This window comes from Chionomys nivalis, chromosome 6 (assembly GCF_950005125.1).
Source record: "Chionomys nivalis chromosome 6, mChiNiv1.1, whole genome shotgun sequence".
Lineage (NCBI taxonomy): Eukaryota > Metazoa > Chordata > Mammalia > Rodentia > Cricetidae > Chionomys > Chionomys nivalis.
Genome location: NC_080091.1, coordinates 39,953,710 through 39,970,061, shown reverse-complemented (window position 1 = coordinate 39,970,061; position 16,352 = coordinate 39,953,710). Strand labels below are relative to the sequence as shown.

General features: G+C 48.4%; 1 protein-coding gene across 3 annotated transcripts in view; it reads right to left on the bottom strand.

The window, feature by feature from the left end:
• Positions 1-3,818: 3,818 nt before the first annotated feature.
• Cfap99 (cilia and flagella associated protein 99) overlaps positions 3,819-16,352 on the bottom strand; it is a 39,504-nt gene continuing 26,970 nt past the window's right edge. For all 3 annotated transcript variants that reach the window (XM_057771589.1, XM_057771591.1, XM_057771590.1), the window contains 6 exons: positions 13,798-14,002; positions 8,963-9,104; positions 8,595-8,746; positions 6,761-6,966; positions 5,061-5,223; positions 3,819-4,933 (listed from right to left, as the gene is read on the bottom strand). In XM_057771589.1, coding sequence (XP_057627572.1) covers positions 4,817-4,933; positions 5,061-5,223; positions 6,761-6,966; positions 8,595-8,746; positions 8,963-9,104; positions 13,798-14,002 — 985 coding nt within the window. In that variant the 3' untranslated portion in view covers positions 3,819-4,816. The remainder of the gene's footprint in view (positions 4,934-5,060; positions 5,224-6,760; positions 6,967-8,594; positions 8,747-8,962; positions 9,105-13,797; positions 14,003-16,352) is intronic.

Sequence of the window (16,352 nt, the reverse complement as noted above, 5' to 3'; positions counted from 1 at the left end):
TCACAAACGGTGTCTCCTTCAGGCTTTAAACATCAGCTTGGAGAGAAAAGCTGGCATATCAGTGCTCCAATAGGTCAACACATGGGAACCAGCTGCAGAGGGACTTATCTGCCTTGCCCTGTTAAGAAGAGTCTTCTGTATGTAGGCAGGTCATCTCCAGAAGAGTTGTAATCAAGAAAGGTCCAGAAAGAGCATTCATGGCACCTTGTGGGCCTCAGATAGATCTCTGGCTGACCAGCTACTTTTGTTAAAGAATCCATATAGGGAATGGAAAGCAGGGGTCTCCAATATGAAGGCTCTGAATGGAAGGGGCATCAGTTAGGTTTTTGCTTTTCAACGAATCACCCCAAATATCTCAAATCTTCATATCTTAAACAAGATATATTTATTATTACTCAAGAATCTGTAAGAGGAGGAAGGTGCTGGCTCTGGCTGTCCCTACTGCTGCAAACTATTGGTTGCAGGATGGTCTAGGGTCGCCTGTCGGGGACAGCTGGCACACCTCTACATGGAACCATCTCCGGGCCATCATGTTCGCATGAGGCCAGGCAGGCTTCCAAGAGAGCAAGCATGATGTCCAGGTCACTTGGTGACTGACTCTAAACGGCACACTGCCACTTCTGTATGGTATTAGAGACAGAAAGTTAAGCGGTCAGGCATGGTTCAGATGCTGAGGAGATAAACTGATGGAACCCTGGCCAGTTTGAGCGTGGTGAGCATTGCTCTGGTGTGTCTTGTCCCCCTCCCCCATTCCCTCTGCCTTGTTAAAAAACACTAGATTTCATTCCTAAAGCTAGCCGCCAAGGTCTATTCCTTTATTTGGCCACTTCCTCCTCCTGAGGCTGACTGACTACCAAGGTCCAGCTCTCAAAGTATTGAAGTGCAGCAATCAAAGGCCCCTTTGGCTCACCAAGTTAACATGCCCAATTAGGATGAAACACCTCAACCTTACACGGGGCTTCCCCTTGTACCTTTATAAACTGTCATCTTGCCATGGGCCACATCTGTCTCCCTTCTATCCAGAGGCAGTCCTTTGTCCTCCCTGTGAGGTAAAAGGTCACCCAAAGAAACCCACCCTGGTTCTGAAATCAGAGCCAGTGAAAGAAACCCACCCTGGTGCTGAAATCAGAGCCAGTAAAAGAAATCCACCTTGGTGCTGAAAACAGAGCCAGTGAAAGAAATGCTTTAGCCCCAAACCAAGACCCAAAGAAATGAATGCACCCTGACTCTGAAACCAGTGCCAAAGAAACATATTTTGTCCCTAGAATCAGAGTCAGTGAAACAAGTATCCCCTGGCCCCAAAACTAGAGACAAAAAGCTTAAAACGGCCAGTGAAAGAAACACAGTTTGGCTCTGAGATCAGCCATCTCTGCCCCTGACAAACTAAACTGACCAATCCCTGAGCAGGGAAACAAACAAACAAACAAACAAAAAACGAACCAAACCCTCTTCTCCCTAGGAAAAGTCCACCTCTAAGAAGCCCTAGATAAGCCCTTCACCTGTTCTGGTTCTGGCTTTTCTTTTTCCACCCTGGCAGAGGCAGCCACCCTCCCGGATTCTTCCCTCCCAATAAATCTCTTGAACAAGGTTTGGGTGAAGATCTTCTTTCGCTGGAGCAGAGAGCAATAAGAGCGGGACCGTAACACTTTTGCTGGGGGAAGCCTTCCCCTAGCGGAGCAGAGTTGCTACGCTCAGGAGCACCAGAGCCGAGTTGTAAGGACTTCACTGGGAAGCCCTCTCCGCTGGAGCAGAGCTGTCACATTGGGGAGACCTATAGAGCAGAGCTATAGGGATATAGGCTGCTATGCTTACTGTGGCCTAATCTATTCCCTGGCTCCTAACTGCCAGGACCCCTTTCCTTCTGAGCTGTGACACCTCCACTCCCACAGGACAAATGCCTCTCTGATCCCTCCCACTTGTTCCCTTCTATTTAGTCAGGGGCTTCATCCCAGCCCCTGGCATCCATTTTGGGAACGCTGGGCAGAAAACTCCATTCCAAGCTCCCTCCCCTGGAAGTTGCCTCAGTCCAAACTCCTCCTCCAAGAAAGCCCGCCAAATGGTGGCCCCTCCCCAGGGAAGGTCAAGACCACTCCTACAGGCTATTTAAACTCCCCTCCCCCCCAGAATAAACAGGTGGTCTCCCCTTTTTCCTCTCAGGTGGTCCTTTTGGCTTTCCTCCCCCCCCTCCCCGTTTTCCCGGGACCACCTGAGAGCACAGGCACCCAATTAAACCTGGGTATCTTTTAATTTGGTTTGATTTGTTTTGATTGGGATTATTTGCATTGGCAGAGAGGTTTGTTGGCAAGAAGGGGAACACCTTCCCCTTCTCCGTCGTCCTCTATCTCCTGTCTTTGTTTCTTATCTCCTTCCCTCTGTTCCTCTGAGGCAGATAAATCTCCTTTCTGATGAGAACCTGGTCTTGGGGGATACTGAGTATATACTTTCCCTTTCATAAACTACCTGTTTTATTGTTGTTTTTTCTTAATGGGGGTGTGTATGTCAGGAGAGGTCACATGTGCCCTGGAGCATGTGTAGACAAGGGTGTGTGTATGTCAGGAGAGGTCACATGTGCCATGGAGATGTGTAGACAAGAGGGTGTGTGTGTGTGTCAGGAGAGGTCACATGTGCCTGGAGCATGTGTAGACAACCATAGGATAACTTTGTGGAGTTCTTTCTTTCCTGCCATCTTCACATGGGTTCCAGAGATTGATCTCAGGTTGCCAGATTTGCACAGCAAGCAGCTTAACCCACTGAGCCACCCTGTTTGCTCTCTACTTTTTTTAATGCAGGTATTGCTGTGTAGCCAGACTGGCCTGCTACTACATTGCTCATGCATTGAGTAATTACGTGAGTAAATTACCAGACCCAGCAAGACCAGAGCTATAAAGCTGAGAGAAAATAGATAATGATATAGGCTAACATTTGGCCTTAGTTTTACCACACAAGTACTCGTTTGCCACAACATTAAGAAATACTCTCAAGCCTGCTCTCTGGCTCAGGCTTATGGAGCAAACACCCAGGTACTCCTGAGCTATCTACTCTGAAAGACAAGGCAAGGAAGAGGGACCTTGCTCGCCTCCAAGCAGCACTATCTCCAGTAGTGCTATCCAGAAGCTATCCTAAAGGGAAAGGTGATGCCCCACTGCCTTGCCACAGTGTTTCCTTCAGGCCAGCATGCACATTTCCTCCCCTGCAGGGCTAGACCAACAAGAGCAGTTTCAAGCTAGAACAGTGACAATGGGCAGCTCCCTCTTGTCGGGAACTGTTAAGCATCCTAGAGACAGAGCATCCATGTCCAACACATCCTAAATCCACCCTGCCTTTCGTTGGCTTGAAGTCACTGCCATAGTCCTTCCATTTTATCCCCCCCTCCACCTTTGGATTTTTTTTTAATATTTATTTATTATGTATACAATGTTCTGACTGTGTATATGCCTGAAGGTCAGAAGAGGGCACCAAACCCCATTACAGATGGTTGTGAGCCACCATGTGGTTGCTGGGAATTGAACTCAGGACCTTTGGAAGAGCAGGCAATCTTCTTAACCACTGAGCCATCTCTCCAGCCCCCCACCTTTGGATTTTTGAGACAGGGTTTCTCTGGCTGTCCTTGCTCTGCAGACCCAGGCTGGCCCTGAACTAACAGAGATCTGCCTGCCTTTGCCTCCCCAGTACTGGGATTAAAGGCGTGCACCACCACCGCTCAGCTAGTCCCTCCATTTTAAATGAGTTTGAATCACATGAAACCTGTAAGAAATGTGACTTTTATTTAAGTAAAATTGAATCTGCCCCCAATTCTAATTCAGTAGAAAGATGGGGCTTCCTTTCTCCCCACAGCCCCCATCCAGGATTGTAAAGATCTTTGGAATTCTTTTTGTTCTCAATACTGAGGCAGGACTCCTGCCAGTGCTAAAAGACTTTCTTGGTTTGAAAGCACCCTGGAGTATGGCCTCACTGTGACCTGAGGGGCCATCTTCTTTGCAGGCCTAAGGAGGACGTCCAGGGGGTGGTGTCTCTCTTTTGAACATCCACCCATCAAGCAGTTTCTCCTTGCCTATTTCCTCTCAATGACTTGCCATCATCTTCCTATGAACCAAACATCACAATATAGCTTTATTTTCAGCAGGCATTCATTCCATGCACCTATTATTAAAGTTTGGCTTTCCCAGTACAGAGAAGCACGGAGACCAAGCATTTAGAACACAGCTGATTTGCACGCTACTTGCCTGTTGAACGGTGTCCAAGGGCTCTAGTTTTGTTGGACTCGGGCTCTTGATGATGCTGGAGAGAGGACCCTGAAAGGCACCTGCAGTTGGCTCTGAGCCCTGGCTTTCAGGCCAGGGTCCTCTTTGAGCACAGGCAGCCTTATTAGCTGAATAGGACTGGGCCATAGTTGTTGTATGCAGTGATCCATTGTTCAGATGATCTACATGAGGTACGAGAAGGGCCAGTCCATAGCAGGTGTTCAAGAACCGGGCCTCACTCGCAATCCCACGCTGCTGTGGGGTTCTCAGGGATATCTAGTGGCTCAAAGTGGAGAGTGGAGCTCCCAGCCCCACAAAGAGCCTTGCTGGGCATAAGGAAGGACTAGCTAGGCTTAGCTTATAAAAACGTGGGTAGCCCGCTCCAGTCCAGAGCAAGAGTAGTTGTTTAGCGTTTCTGGTTCGCCACTGCACCTTGTCTTTTCTGGGGCAACTGCCCAGGAACAGGCTGGAGTTCGGGGGAGGCTGGGCATTGTGGCTGGGGTTCAGGAAAAGGGCAGGGGTGGGGACGCAGGTCAACGGCCATGCGCGGTGTTTGCGCAGGGCCGCCAAGCTGCTCAGGCAGCCTCCAGGTGGTGGGTAGGCTGGCAGGTGCGGTCTGCCTCCTGCATTGCCCGCAGCCTGCGTTCGCGACTCCGGTCCAGCTCCAGCCAGTGCTGCGCCTCCGTCTGAGCCTGCAAGCGGGCGATTGAGGGGGCATTGGGTCCCACACCCAAACGCACAGATATCAGCTTACTCATGCCCTAACAGCCCCCTACCTCTCAGGCCCAAAAGGTTACCCTCGCTTCCCTCCCAACTCACCGGCAACTGGGGGCGCCCGACCCTGGGCGGTGGCACGTGCAGCTGCGCTGTCTGCCTACGACGCTCAGCTGCTCTCTCCTCCATTCTGCGCTGCAGCTCCAATACGCGCTCATCCTGAGAGGGAGTCCCCAGGCTTGCCGCCCGGGCCTTCTTTTCCTCCCACCTGGACCACGACAGCACTAGCTTAGAAACTGGCTGGGTAACACCCAGGAGGTTTTTCGTGGGATCCTGCCAGCATCCCTACACTTTTAATCTTTTAACGTTTTCAGTTTTTTTTTTTTCATTCTAACATAGAATTGGTGTAAAATAGAATTGGTGTAAAATGTAAAAACTCCCTTTGCCTCACAGTGCCTTTGGCACTCTCATGGTCTCCAGGTGACAGCATTTCTGCACATCTCTTTTTGTTTGTTTGTTTTTTGTTTTTGTTTTTTGAGACAGGGTTTTTCTGTAGCTTTGGAGTCTGTCCTGGAATTGGCTCTGTAGACCAGGCCTCAGACTCACAGAGATCTTCCTGTCTCTGTCTCCTGAGTGCTGGGATTAAAGACATGAGCCACCACCACCGGCCTATATCCCCTTCTTAATATGGTCCACCTCTCCTGTCCAATTGCAGGTCTTGCTGCCTGCAGCTCTGATTAAAGTATACATCACAGCATGGGGCGTGAGCACATACTCTCCTTGCTTTAGGGCTCTTGCCCAACTATCCTGGCCCTGTGCCCCTACAAAACTTCTTTCATTAAATTCCTTCGAGAGAGGCCGCTGCAGGAGTAGGAGTGGGGTCCAGGAACACTGTTACCGGAGTTGAGTCTTGACTCCGACATCAAGTAGTGCATTTGGGGTCTGTGAGGGTGAGGCCAGCAGTTGGGAAGTGGGGTTTCCTGAGATGTGTATCACTCTGTAATTGTGGCCAGTCAGTCCTTTCTAAGAAGGCGGTGGCATGGCTTCCTCCACATTGCAGCCACAGCAGAGCTGCTCAGAGGACTAAGAATGATGTATTCTCTTCCACTGGCAAAGAATTAGGGTCCTTCCTCTGTTCATCCCTTCCCAGTCCCATGAAGGTATTTTCTCTAGAGACCAGTGTGTTCTGTTGTAGTAGGCCACCACTTCCCCTGGAGCAGTTGTGACCATGTGACCAACCTGGCTGCCATTGGACACTGGCCTGAATAAAGATGCTCTCAAACAAATAAAAGGTGTGTGCATATATGCACATACCACTATGTGTGACCTAGATACTGGCTTACAAAGAAAAACAGCAAATGGTATTTTAAAAGTCTTAGCTGTCTTGAGACACTTGGAGAAGTGAATGCAGATAGGATATTTAAATGATGTTGAGAATTCCGATTAGTTTTGCTAGTTGTGTCATGGTGTTGTGGTTTTTTAAAGAAAACACACACTAGAGTGCTCAGGAGTGAAGTATATGGTGTCTGCAGCTATCTGTGTGGCGTTGACGACTGACAAACGGCTGGCTAGGTAAGCACATAGGGCTCAAAGGCCCTTGTGACATTGACGCATTGCATGTTGAGTGCCATGGGCATCAGAGCCATCGCCACAGAACTGATGGTCAGAATTACTGGAAAGAATTGTCTGGCAGGGGCTGCTGGTGTGGCAAGGGTACCCACTGAGGAAGGTGCATAGCAACCTTGCCACGCTCCATTGCTCCTTCTTACACATGGAGACGACCTTTTAGGAGCCATGATACTCACCTCAAAGCTGCAGTTCTGCCCATGGCTGCGCGGCACAATGAGATTTGTTCCACTGTATTCTGTAGCTTTTGGCTTTTGGCTCGCTTGCCCTGAATGATTTGATCCCGCTTTTCTTCCTGCTCTCGTTTCTGGGTTTCTTTAAGCAGGGCCAGCCTTTCTTGAAGTTCCACAACAGACATCTCTCCTTCCAGACCATATCCTGGGATCTTCCAAATAACAGGGGAAGAACTTAAGCTAGCAACTGTAAAGCCAGTCATCCCTCAGCTAAGAAGACCTTTCCTCTGCTTCAATCTGCCCATCACAAGCTCCAGCCTGGAGCCCTGCATTGGAGCTGAACTTCTCAGCTGGACGCCTTAGCTGTCAACTGCAAAAGCCTCCCAGTCCTGCCCCCTTGCTCTTGTGAGCCTGGTTCTCCTCTGCTTTCTCATACAGGCTGCTGCCCACATTCCCCCTTAGTCCTTGACTTTCTCTGGCTCGGGACTTTTAAACACTTGGATGCTCCTTATTCTGTTTTTCATCTTGGATCTGGAGAGTTCAGGGACCTCACCCTTGAACATGCAGCTCCCCAATGTACCTCCATGTACTTTAGCTCTCTTCCCTTTAGAGCTCCAGCTCTGATGGGTAGTTCTTTCCTCTAAATAAAAACATGCCATCCTGCAGAGGGAGGCTCCTAGGACTCAGGAAGCAAAGGAAACTTACAAGGCTCAGAAAGCTCAGAAAGTTACAGGATTTACAAGTTGTTGATGGCCATGACTGTATAACATTAATAGTTGCTGGAAAGAGAAAACTCATGGGCAAATGCTGAACAGCAATTTCCTCCAAAGGGAACCATCCAGTCCCAGGGGCGGGGAGGTTAAGGCTCAAGATATTCAAGGTCCTCTCTCCAGCTTGATTGATTGATTGATTGCAGAGAAAGTGGGTATTTAGTGGGTTATGGAGGGGAAAGGAAAAGGGGGAAAGGGTAAAAAGGGGGAAGAGCAGAGAGAGGCAGAAAGAGAGAGAAATGGAGCGGGGAGGAGGGAGAGGAGAAAGCTACCTCTGCAAGAGAAAAAGGAGGAGCTCAGGCCCTTTCTCCAGCTTTATAAAATGAGTAAGCGACCACTGGGGAGGAGACTCTGACCAGGAGAGCTATCAGAAGAGATTCTCAGGTCTGTCAAGTTGCCTACAAATTGTGCAGAGAGCTCTTGGGATGCAGCTTTCATGAGCTGTCATCTGTGCTGGGGTAGACTTTTCAATGACACGACCGCTTCTGAGCCATCCTGGTGCCTGTAACACCTCACCCTTACTGCTGTTAGGAGCACCAATAATCCATTGGTTCACCAGGTCGGACTTTGGTGCCTACTGTTACTTTGGTCTGTCCTGGGTTCCCTTCCTGTGTGTTGCATTTACTCAGGAAAGGCTCTCACACAACAGCAGCCTGAATTGCCTGCAAACATTACAGGGAACTCCTGCGGTACAGCTTTCTGAGTTGTCCCTTGCATTGCAGTGAACTTTTTGGTAAGCTCACCTTTGAGTCATCTATGCCTCCATACTTAGCCTTCCCCCATGATATGTAGCCTCAATAAACTCACTGGTTCACTAGTTTAGATTAGGGTGGATTGTTTTTTTGGTCTGTGGTTGGCACCGTATCTAGGATAGTGGAAAGGTCACAGAAGAAACTGTCTTGCTGTAGCACATACCTTAAGCTGAATCTATCCACAGCTGGTGGTAACCAAGAAACTAGAGGATTGTGGGTAGGACAAGACCCACCTCTGGCCTCGATGGGAATTCTGTACATGCTGTACCACACAAGGAGGTACCCTGAAGCTGAAGCATCCAGAGGCCACAGTCTCACCTGGGTCAGGTCCACCAGCTTGCCCTTGCGTGTGGGCTGTGTCTCCAGTGCACGCAGTTGGGCGATGAGCTCACAGCGCTGCCTTTGCTCCTCTTTGGCTGCCTCCAAGCTACGCTGCAGCAGCTCCCGGCTCTCTTCCATCACCTCCTGAACTTGGAAACCAAGTGGGGTCCTGATGAGGACGGTGAATGGTCTGGCGAACAATGGACAGGGGCCATGTTCCCCAGAGGTGTCTTTGTCAGACCGTGGCACCTGCTCAGTCCTGCCCACCCTCCAGGGGCACCACCCCTCACTGACGAGCTTGTTCGGTCATTGAGAAGGATGTAAGGGAACGGGGCAGCCTTTTGGCACCTGATTCCCTCTGTTACCTATCTGCTGCCGGCCCTTCACAAGCTTCATTTGGGCCACCTTGACATTCTTCTGGGCCTCATTGACCTGCTCCACCAGCTCTTTCATGGACTTCTCCTCTTGGAGGCGCCGCTCAGCACACTGCAGCATTAGCTCAGCTGTCTGCTCAGACAGAGAACCCGAAACACTGAGAACTAGACTGGACAGGGTCCTCCCTTTAATCCTGTCCCATCCTACATCAGAAGTGTGGGGGGCACCCAGTCAGCTCTGCCCTGAGTTCACCCCAGAGCCTTAACCCTTTGAAGTTGGGCCTACTGGAAAAGTTCCACCCTGTGTCCTCCTTCCTTCTTCCCAGGCTCGTCCTGGGGTTGCTTTTCAGTATTTCGTTGTGGCAGCTCTAGATTCTTATGAAGTAAGATGCTCACAATGGAGGGAACCTGGTGGGGAGGGTCCAGTAAGGAGGCGCATGTGATTAAGGTATGTGTGGTGGTGCATACCTTTAATCTCAGCACGCAGGAGGCAGAGGCAAAAAAGAAAAAAAGTGCAAGTGCCTGGGTTTGATCTCCAAAACCAAAAGAAGTGTGTGTGTGTGTGTGTGTGGGGGTGTTTTGTTTTTAGACAGAGTCTTATGTAACCTAGGCTGGCCTGGAACTTGCTTTGTAACATGGGATGACTTTGAACTCCTCCTGATCTTCCTAGTTCTGCATAGGAGTGCTAAAATTACAGGCATGTCCCACCACACTCCTTTTGTTTTTTCTTTTGGTAGCCCAAGCTTGCCTCAAACTCACTCTGTAGCCTTCGCTGACATCAAACTCATAATCTTCCTGCCCTCTCCTCCTAAGTGCTGGGATTATAGGCATTTGCCCATGTGCCAGGCTTCCAAGATAGTTTTTAATGATTTTTTGTTTGCTTATTTGTTTTTTGTTTCTCGAGACAGGGTTTCTCTGTGTAGCCCTGGCTGTCCTGGAACTCCAGACCAGGCTAGCCTCAAACTCAGAAATCCACCTGCCTCTCCCTCCTGAGTACTAAATGATAGGGGTGTACAAGCTATTATGCCTGTATCAAGTAAGCAAGCAAGAAAAAAACAAAGAAAGATGCTGTTCTTGAACTGTGGGCCTCTTCCTAAGCAGAGTTACAGGGATCCCAGGCTCGTCTTACATCATCTGGAACCAAGAGATAGAGGACCAGGCCTATGGTAAGTAGATAGATGAGAGCTTCTTGCTGGAAGCAAGGAAAAGTCAACTCTTAGCACCTAGAATCTGAAAGATGATACAGCTCTGCAGAAAAACTACCAGCTGGGGAGCAAGCCGTGCAAACAGGAACTTAGAAGATGCTTTTCCTCAGTGCACTGACTTCACATGGGCTGCAGACACCCGACGAATAGCTAAAAGCAGGGGAACAAACATGGCAGCTGTGCCTTCATTTTGTGTCTGTCTTCTTTACCCTCATATTCTGGGTCCCATTTTTGCTCTATTTGGCACCTAGACATATTAGTTTTGTAGAGCTGTTAATTGCCCCACACCCCTCAAAGATGAAAACATGAAGACAACAGTAATGGCTTCTAGGTTTGCAGGGACAGCATAATCAACAACCTGTCAATCACCATTTGTTTTTTCAGTTTATTTCTTATGTGCATGGGTGCTTTGCCAGCATGTATACTGCATACATGCAATACCCAAGGAGGCCAGAAAAGGTTGTCAAGATTCCCTGGGACTGGAGTTTCAGGTGGTTATAAGCCACCATCAAACATAGGAATCAGACATAGCTCCTCTGGAAGAGCAGCCCTTGTTCTTATCCACTGAATCATCTCTCCAGGAGCAACCACCAGCTTTTACAACATGTAGACCATGGGCACAGCAATTGAGAAAGAAGCCTCTAATTATTGTTCTAAACCTGAGCAGATCTGCTCCATCCTATATTCACTTTGGCTTCCAAAACAATAGATCTAATGTTTAAATAGTCTGTTGCAACTCTGTGGGCCAGGCCTGCCTAGTCTGGGACTCTAAAAACAGACACACAGACCTGCTGTGTTGTAGGGCGGCAGCTGGGCCTCCCTAAGCTTCAGTTTCACTTAACGTTTTTTGAAGTTTTTTTTATTACTGTTTGTTTTGTTTCCTTTTCCTAGCTATGCCACTTCTTCAGTTGCACTGGGCACAACAGCATGGCAAGGGCTCAAGAAAGTGGGTCACTATCAGTGACAGTATAGGCTTCAGCACAGTATTGGGGTCAGTAGAGGGGAATGAGTGAGCTGGGTGATGATGGTGCACGGCTTTAATTCCAGCACTTAGGAGGTAGAGGCAGGCAGATCTCTGTGAGTTCGAGGTCAGCCTGAGCTACAGAGTGAATTTAAGGACAGCTAGAGTTGTTACACAGAGAAACCTTGTCTGAAAAAGCCAGAAAGAAAGAAAGAAAGAAAGAAATAGAGAGAGAGAGAGAGAGAGAGAGAGAGAGAGAGAGAGAGAGAGAGAGAGAGAAAGAAAGAAAGGAAGAAAGAAAGAAGAAACCCTAACAAAACAAAACAAAAAACTCACAACTAGAGTCCCCCCCCACACACACACAAAGAAAGAAAGAAAGAAAGAAAGAAAGAAAGAAAGAAAAGAAAAGAAAAATAAACAGAAAAAAAAAAGAAAAGGGACTGAGTGGAAGAAGAGGCACTGAAGTTGGGGGTAGCAGGTGGGCACAGGGCTTTGGTGAGACATACGTGCCAGATCCACAGAAAGACTGGCGTCACCAGGAAGTGAGTGCCAGAGCAGACAGCTGGCTGAGTCTAGAGTCAGACACTTGACTGCTTCCTGTGTTCCGCCTGGTGTTGCTGAGGGACAAGAGGCAATGAACACATCCTTGGTCCAGCTCTTGAGTTCCAGTTCTTCTCCTTCCCACAAGACAGCACCCAAATAAGGGCTGTTCTTCACTATGACACCAAGCAGGAGCTCTGAGTACCTGCATGGGAGAACTTCAGAACTAACACAGAGCTGGGGGTGCAGCTCAGGGATAGGTGTTTGTCCTGTGTGTGGTTGGCGGGGGAATTGGGTTTAATTCTGTACACTACAAGAAAAAAAAGCCCACAAAACATGCTAGATGGCCTTTGTGACGGGAGCCAAGTGGAAAAGCACTGCAAGAGCTGCCAAGCTCCATCAGACTGAATGAAGACTTTGGGGAAAATGTACTCAAAGAACGGTCCCCATGGCAACCGGCATGTGAACTGTTTCTCACTAGTGGGTTCAGTGTTGAGACCAGAACAGCTACCCTGCATTGGTCCTGCTGTGATGGGGGGCTGGTAAAAAGCAAGTTTTATTCAGTTCAGGTTATTATTTGTAAGGTTCACCAAATAATTTTAAAAAGGGCATAAATTTAGTTAAGAGAAGAAAATATAACCAGTAATCAAGTCAGTGTTAGAATGAAATTAAAAATACCACCATTGCTGGAGATATAGCTTAGAACACTTGCCTATCCTGCAGAGGGTCCTAGATTCAAATACCAGTATGAACACATTCATCCATCCGTCCACCTGTACACACACACATGCAGACACACATACACGCACACATTAAAAGCATCATTGTTACACCCATTATTTTAAACACATCTTTTTCATACGTGTTGACAGAATTCCTAATATTGGTCACTGTGGAAAAAAACAAAGCTAGAATTCAATATTGGCCTCCATGGTGAGGTACAGGGGCTTGGTGGAGAATAGTCAGGTCACTTCTTTTAAGTCAGTGTCTCCCTGTGTAGCCCAGGCTGATCTCAAAATTCCTCATGTTTTTTCCTTTTAGAGACAAAGTCTTACTCTCTAAACTGCCCTTGAACTCATGTTAATCCTCCTGCCTCACCCTCATAAGTGCTGGACTGACTGAGTATGAGCTGCCACATCCAGCTAAATGAAATGTCTCCCTTCTCTTGATTTATTTGTACTGGCTTTTCCTGTATAGTACTAGGGACCGAACCCAGGACTTGGCATACGGTAGCCAAGCGCTCTACTACTGAGCTACATTTCTAGTGGAATGGAATTTGTAATTTAAAAACTCTCAAAAGAGAAACACTCTGCTGGGGGGTTAACTGGTAGCCGAACAATCCTGGGTTCAGTTCCTAGCACCAAACAGAGCAGAACAAAGCAAATGAAGAAAGGAAAAGCAAATCCTACAATTGAATACAACCTAGGCGGCAGTGGTGCATGCCTTTAACCCTGGGCAGCAGTGGTGCATGCCTTTAACCCTGGGCAGCAGTGGTGCATGCCTTTAACCCTGGGCGGCAGTGGTGCATGCCTTTAATCCTGGGCGGCAGTCGTGCATGCCTTTAATCCTGGGCGGCAGTGGTGCATGCCTTTAATCCTGGGCGCAGTGGTGCATGCCTTTAATCCTGGGCGCAGTGGTGCATGCCTTTAATCCTGGGCGGCAGTGGTGCATGCCTTTAATCCCAGCAGAGATAGGTGGACCTTTTGAGTTTAAGGCCAGGGCTACACAGAGAAACCCTTCATCCAAAATAAATAAATAAATAAATAAATAAATAAATAAATAAATAAATAAATAAAAACATTCACAAGGGAATCTACTCAAAGAAGTAATGGGAATGCCCTCCAAGTGTGGCCTCTGAGCTTTGTTCTCGGTGGGACACATCCAAGGAGAGACAAAGCTGAAATCCAGACCTGGGTGGCCTCTGGGAAGAAGCAGGAATACCATCAGCACAGGTAACGTAAAACTCTCACGGACCCCTGGCTGTTAGGATGGGGATAAAGAAACCATGTCGCCATGTAGGTCACTGTGGCTGGCAGGCTGTAGCCAACCACAGCATAGGTACTTGATCTCTCTGCTCAAGTCCCACTGTGTCCAGGCCACTCCCACACAGTGTACATCACCTCCTCCTTCTTCTGGTCGGCCTTCTGCTTGTTTTCCTGTATGAGGTTCTGCCGGGCCAAGATGGCCTCCTCGTGGCTCAGTTTTCCTTGCAGCCGCCGGCACTCACTTGCGGCTAGTTGCTCCTCCAGGTCCTTGGCCAGCATCTTCTTCTGCCACTCGAGGAACTCGGAGAAGTCCCCAGCCCCATCCACAAGTTTATCAACTCTAGGGGAAGGGAGACAGACGTGCAGCTGGAATCCTCATGATCAAGACCATTAGGTCATAGGTCCTCTCAGGCGGGGACAGTCTCAAACAACATTCAGCCATACTGCTCGCCCACAATCACGTCTGCCTGTCTCTCCCGTGTACCCACCGTCATCTCCTCACCCCCCACCATCCACTTCTCTGTCCACTCTTGCTCTGTCCCTGTCCGTCCACCACGGCCCATGGGTGGAGTCCTAGAAGCAAGGGTGGTCAAGGGGAAGGGACCAGGTATTTGCCAAGTCTTTCCCTACCCTGGTCTGTTTTCTCACTCACAGAGCAGGGATTTTCTCTATAAAATGGAGCCATGAGCCTGACACGGCCCTGCTTGCCTTCCCCTGGCCACAGCAGGACCAGAGATTGCTCATGACACTGTGACATGCACCTGGTTTTCATCCCCATTTCTTGCCATACAACTGGACACCTAAAACACTTGAGAATTTCCAAGTGTCTTTTTTTCTTTTTTTTTTTTTGTACCTGGAGAGACAGCCGTGGGTGCTGGGAACCAAACTCTTATATTTTTGGTTCTGAGCCTAGCCTTTAACGATTGAGCCAACCCTCCAGGCCCCAAGTGTCTTTCTTATGCAAAGGAGGTAAGCACAGACAGGTAATCTCTGGGCATCTCCAGCATGGGGCTGGTCACCAGAAAGACCCAAGTAGGAGCAGAATTTGGAAGTTTCCGCTTTACCCTCAGCATTGTCCAGGAAACTGGACAGGAGGGGAGGTAACCGCGCACACCAAGGATTTCATGAATCACACACATGTCAAATCCCCAAGTAACATAAAGGTCAGGGTTCACATGAGTTTCTGTAGAACTGAGCAGGTGGAGGATCCTGGAGGCTGGTGATTGAGTGGGGTGTGAGGCTCTGAGCCTGGTTTCCTACTCTCTGTCCAGGCAGTTCTTCTCTGTGCCCTCGGTCAAGCTTTTTACAGTGAATTGCTATATGCAATTAAGCCTGACCCCAGGTTCTTTGAGCTTCTGTAGCCAATTAATCAAATGGGGGAGGGACGCAAGAGAGACGGTTTAGTTTTTTTTTTCTTTTCCTTTTTTTTTTTTTTTTGGTTTTGGTTTTTTTTAAGATAAGGTTTCTCTGTGTATCCTTGGCTGTTTTGGAATTAGCTCTGTAGACCAGGCTGGTCTTGAACTCACAGAGATCTGCCTGCCTCTGCCTCTGGAGTGCTAGGCTTAAACCACTGCCTGGGTGAGATGTTTAGCTTTTAACTTGCTGTTCTATCAGGAGGATTGAAGTTTACATCCCGGCTCACAAGAGGCAGCTCATATTTATTTTATTAATTCTAGCTCCAGTGTATCTTCCGGCCTCCTCAAGCACCTGCACACACATGTCCATACACGCACAGAGATGTGCATCTTAAATGATAAAAAATAAGTCTTAAACATGAAAAAAGAAAGGGGTTATGAAACCCCAAATTATATATGTTTGGTTAGAAGCACAGTTAAAACTACCTGGGGACCTGAGGGTGCTGATTAGTGGTAGGGGGCGTGCCTGGCATGCTCAAGGCCCCGGATTTGATGCCCAGCATTGCAAGAACAAAATGACGCATGCAAACAAAAAAACCTATTTGATGATTACAATTGGTATCTTGGAGTAGACAGTCTTGAGGACAGAGCCCTTGCCTTGTGGCATTTACCATCCCCTCCAGGTAGATGGTGCCACAGCAGAACTGAATTAGAAGACACCCAGATGGTGTCTATTGCTATAGCAAGCTCACAGGCTGGTGAAGGGACATCTTGTGCTCTGGTTTGAGAAAGGTGTTGTTGAGTGAAAGCATGGAGCAAACAGTAGGACTAAGTTGGGTGTTCTTGCTCTCAAAGAGCTGGAGTTCCTTGTTCTGAATAAATGAGAATGACCAAGGAGAGTCAGCCACTTGCTAGTCAGGTCCATACTAACACAGGGATTGATTCCAAGATTCCATGGGAAGGCTTGGGTGTTAGCGGCGAGGCATGGCCCAGGTAGCTGAAGGCATGAACCGATGTGTAGCAGAACAAGGGAAATTCAATACTGTTTTACTATCATGAGAGGCTCAGGGCAAGAAATGGTAGTGACCTTCCCCAGTCACACCTCATCCTGGAGAGGATAGGCGGTGTGAGCTGAGCCACTCCTACTTTTGGAACTGAGCTAACAGGAGCCTGAAAGTCCTGAGAGGCTTTCCTGACAGAACTGGAGGACAGTGATAGGACATCTTCCAGGCCACACATCCTTCTCCTGTGAGGGATTCGTGTTCAAAGATGGGCAGTGGACTGTGAAGCTGTCAGATCTGGACTTTGTCTTCGGCTGCTTGTTTGATTGTTAGC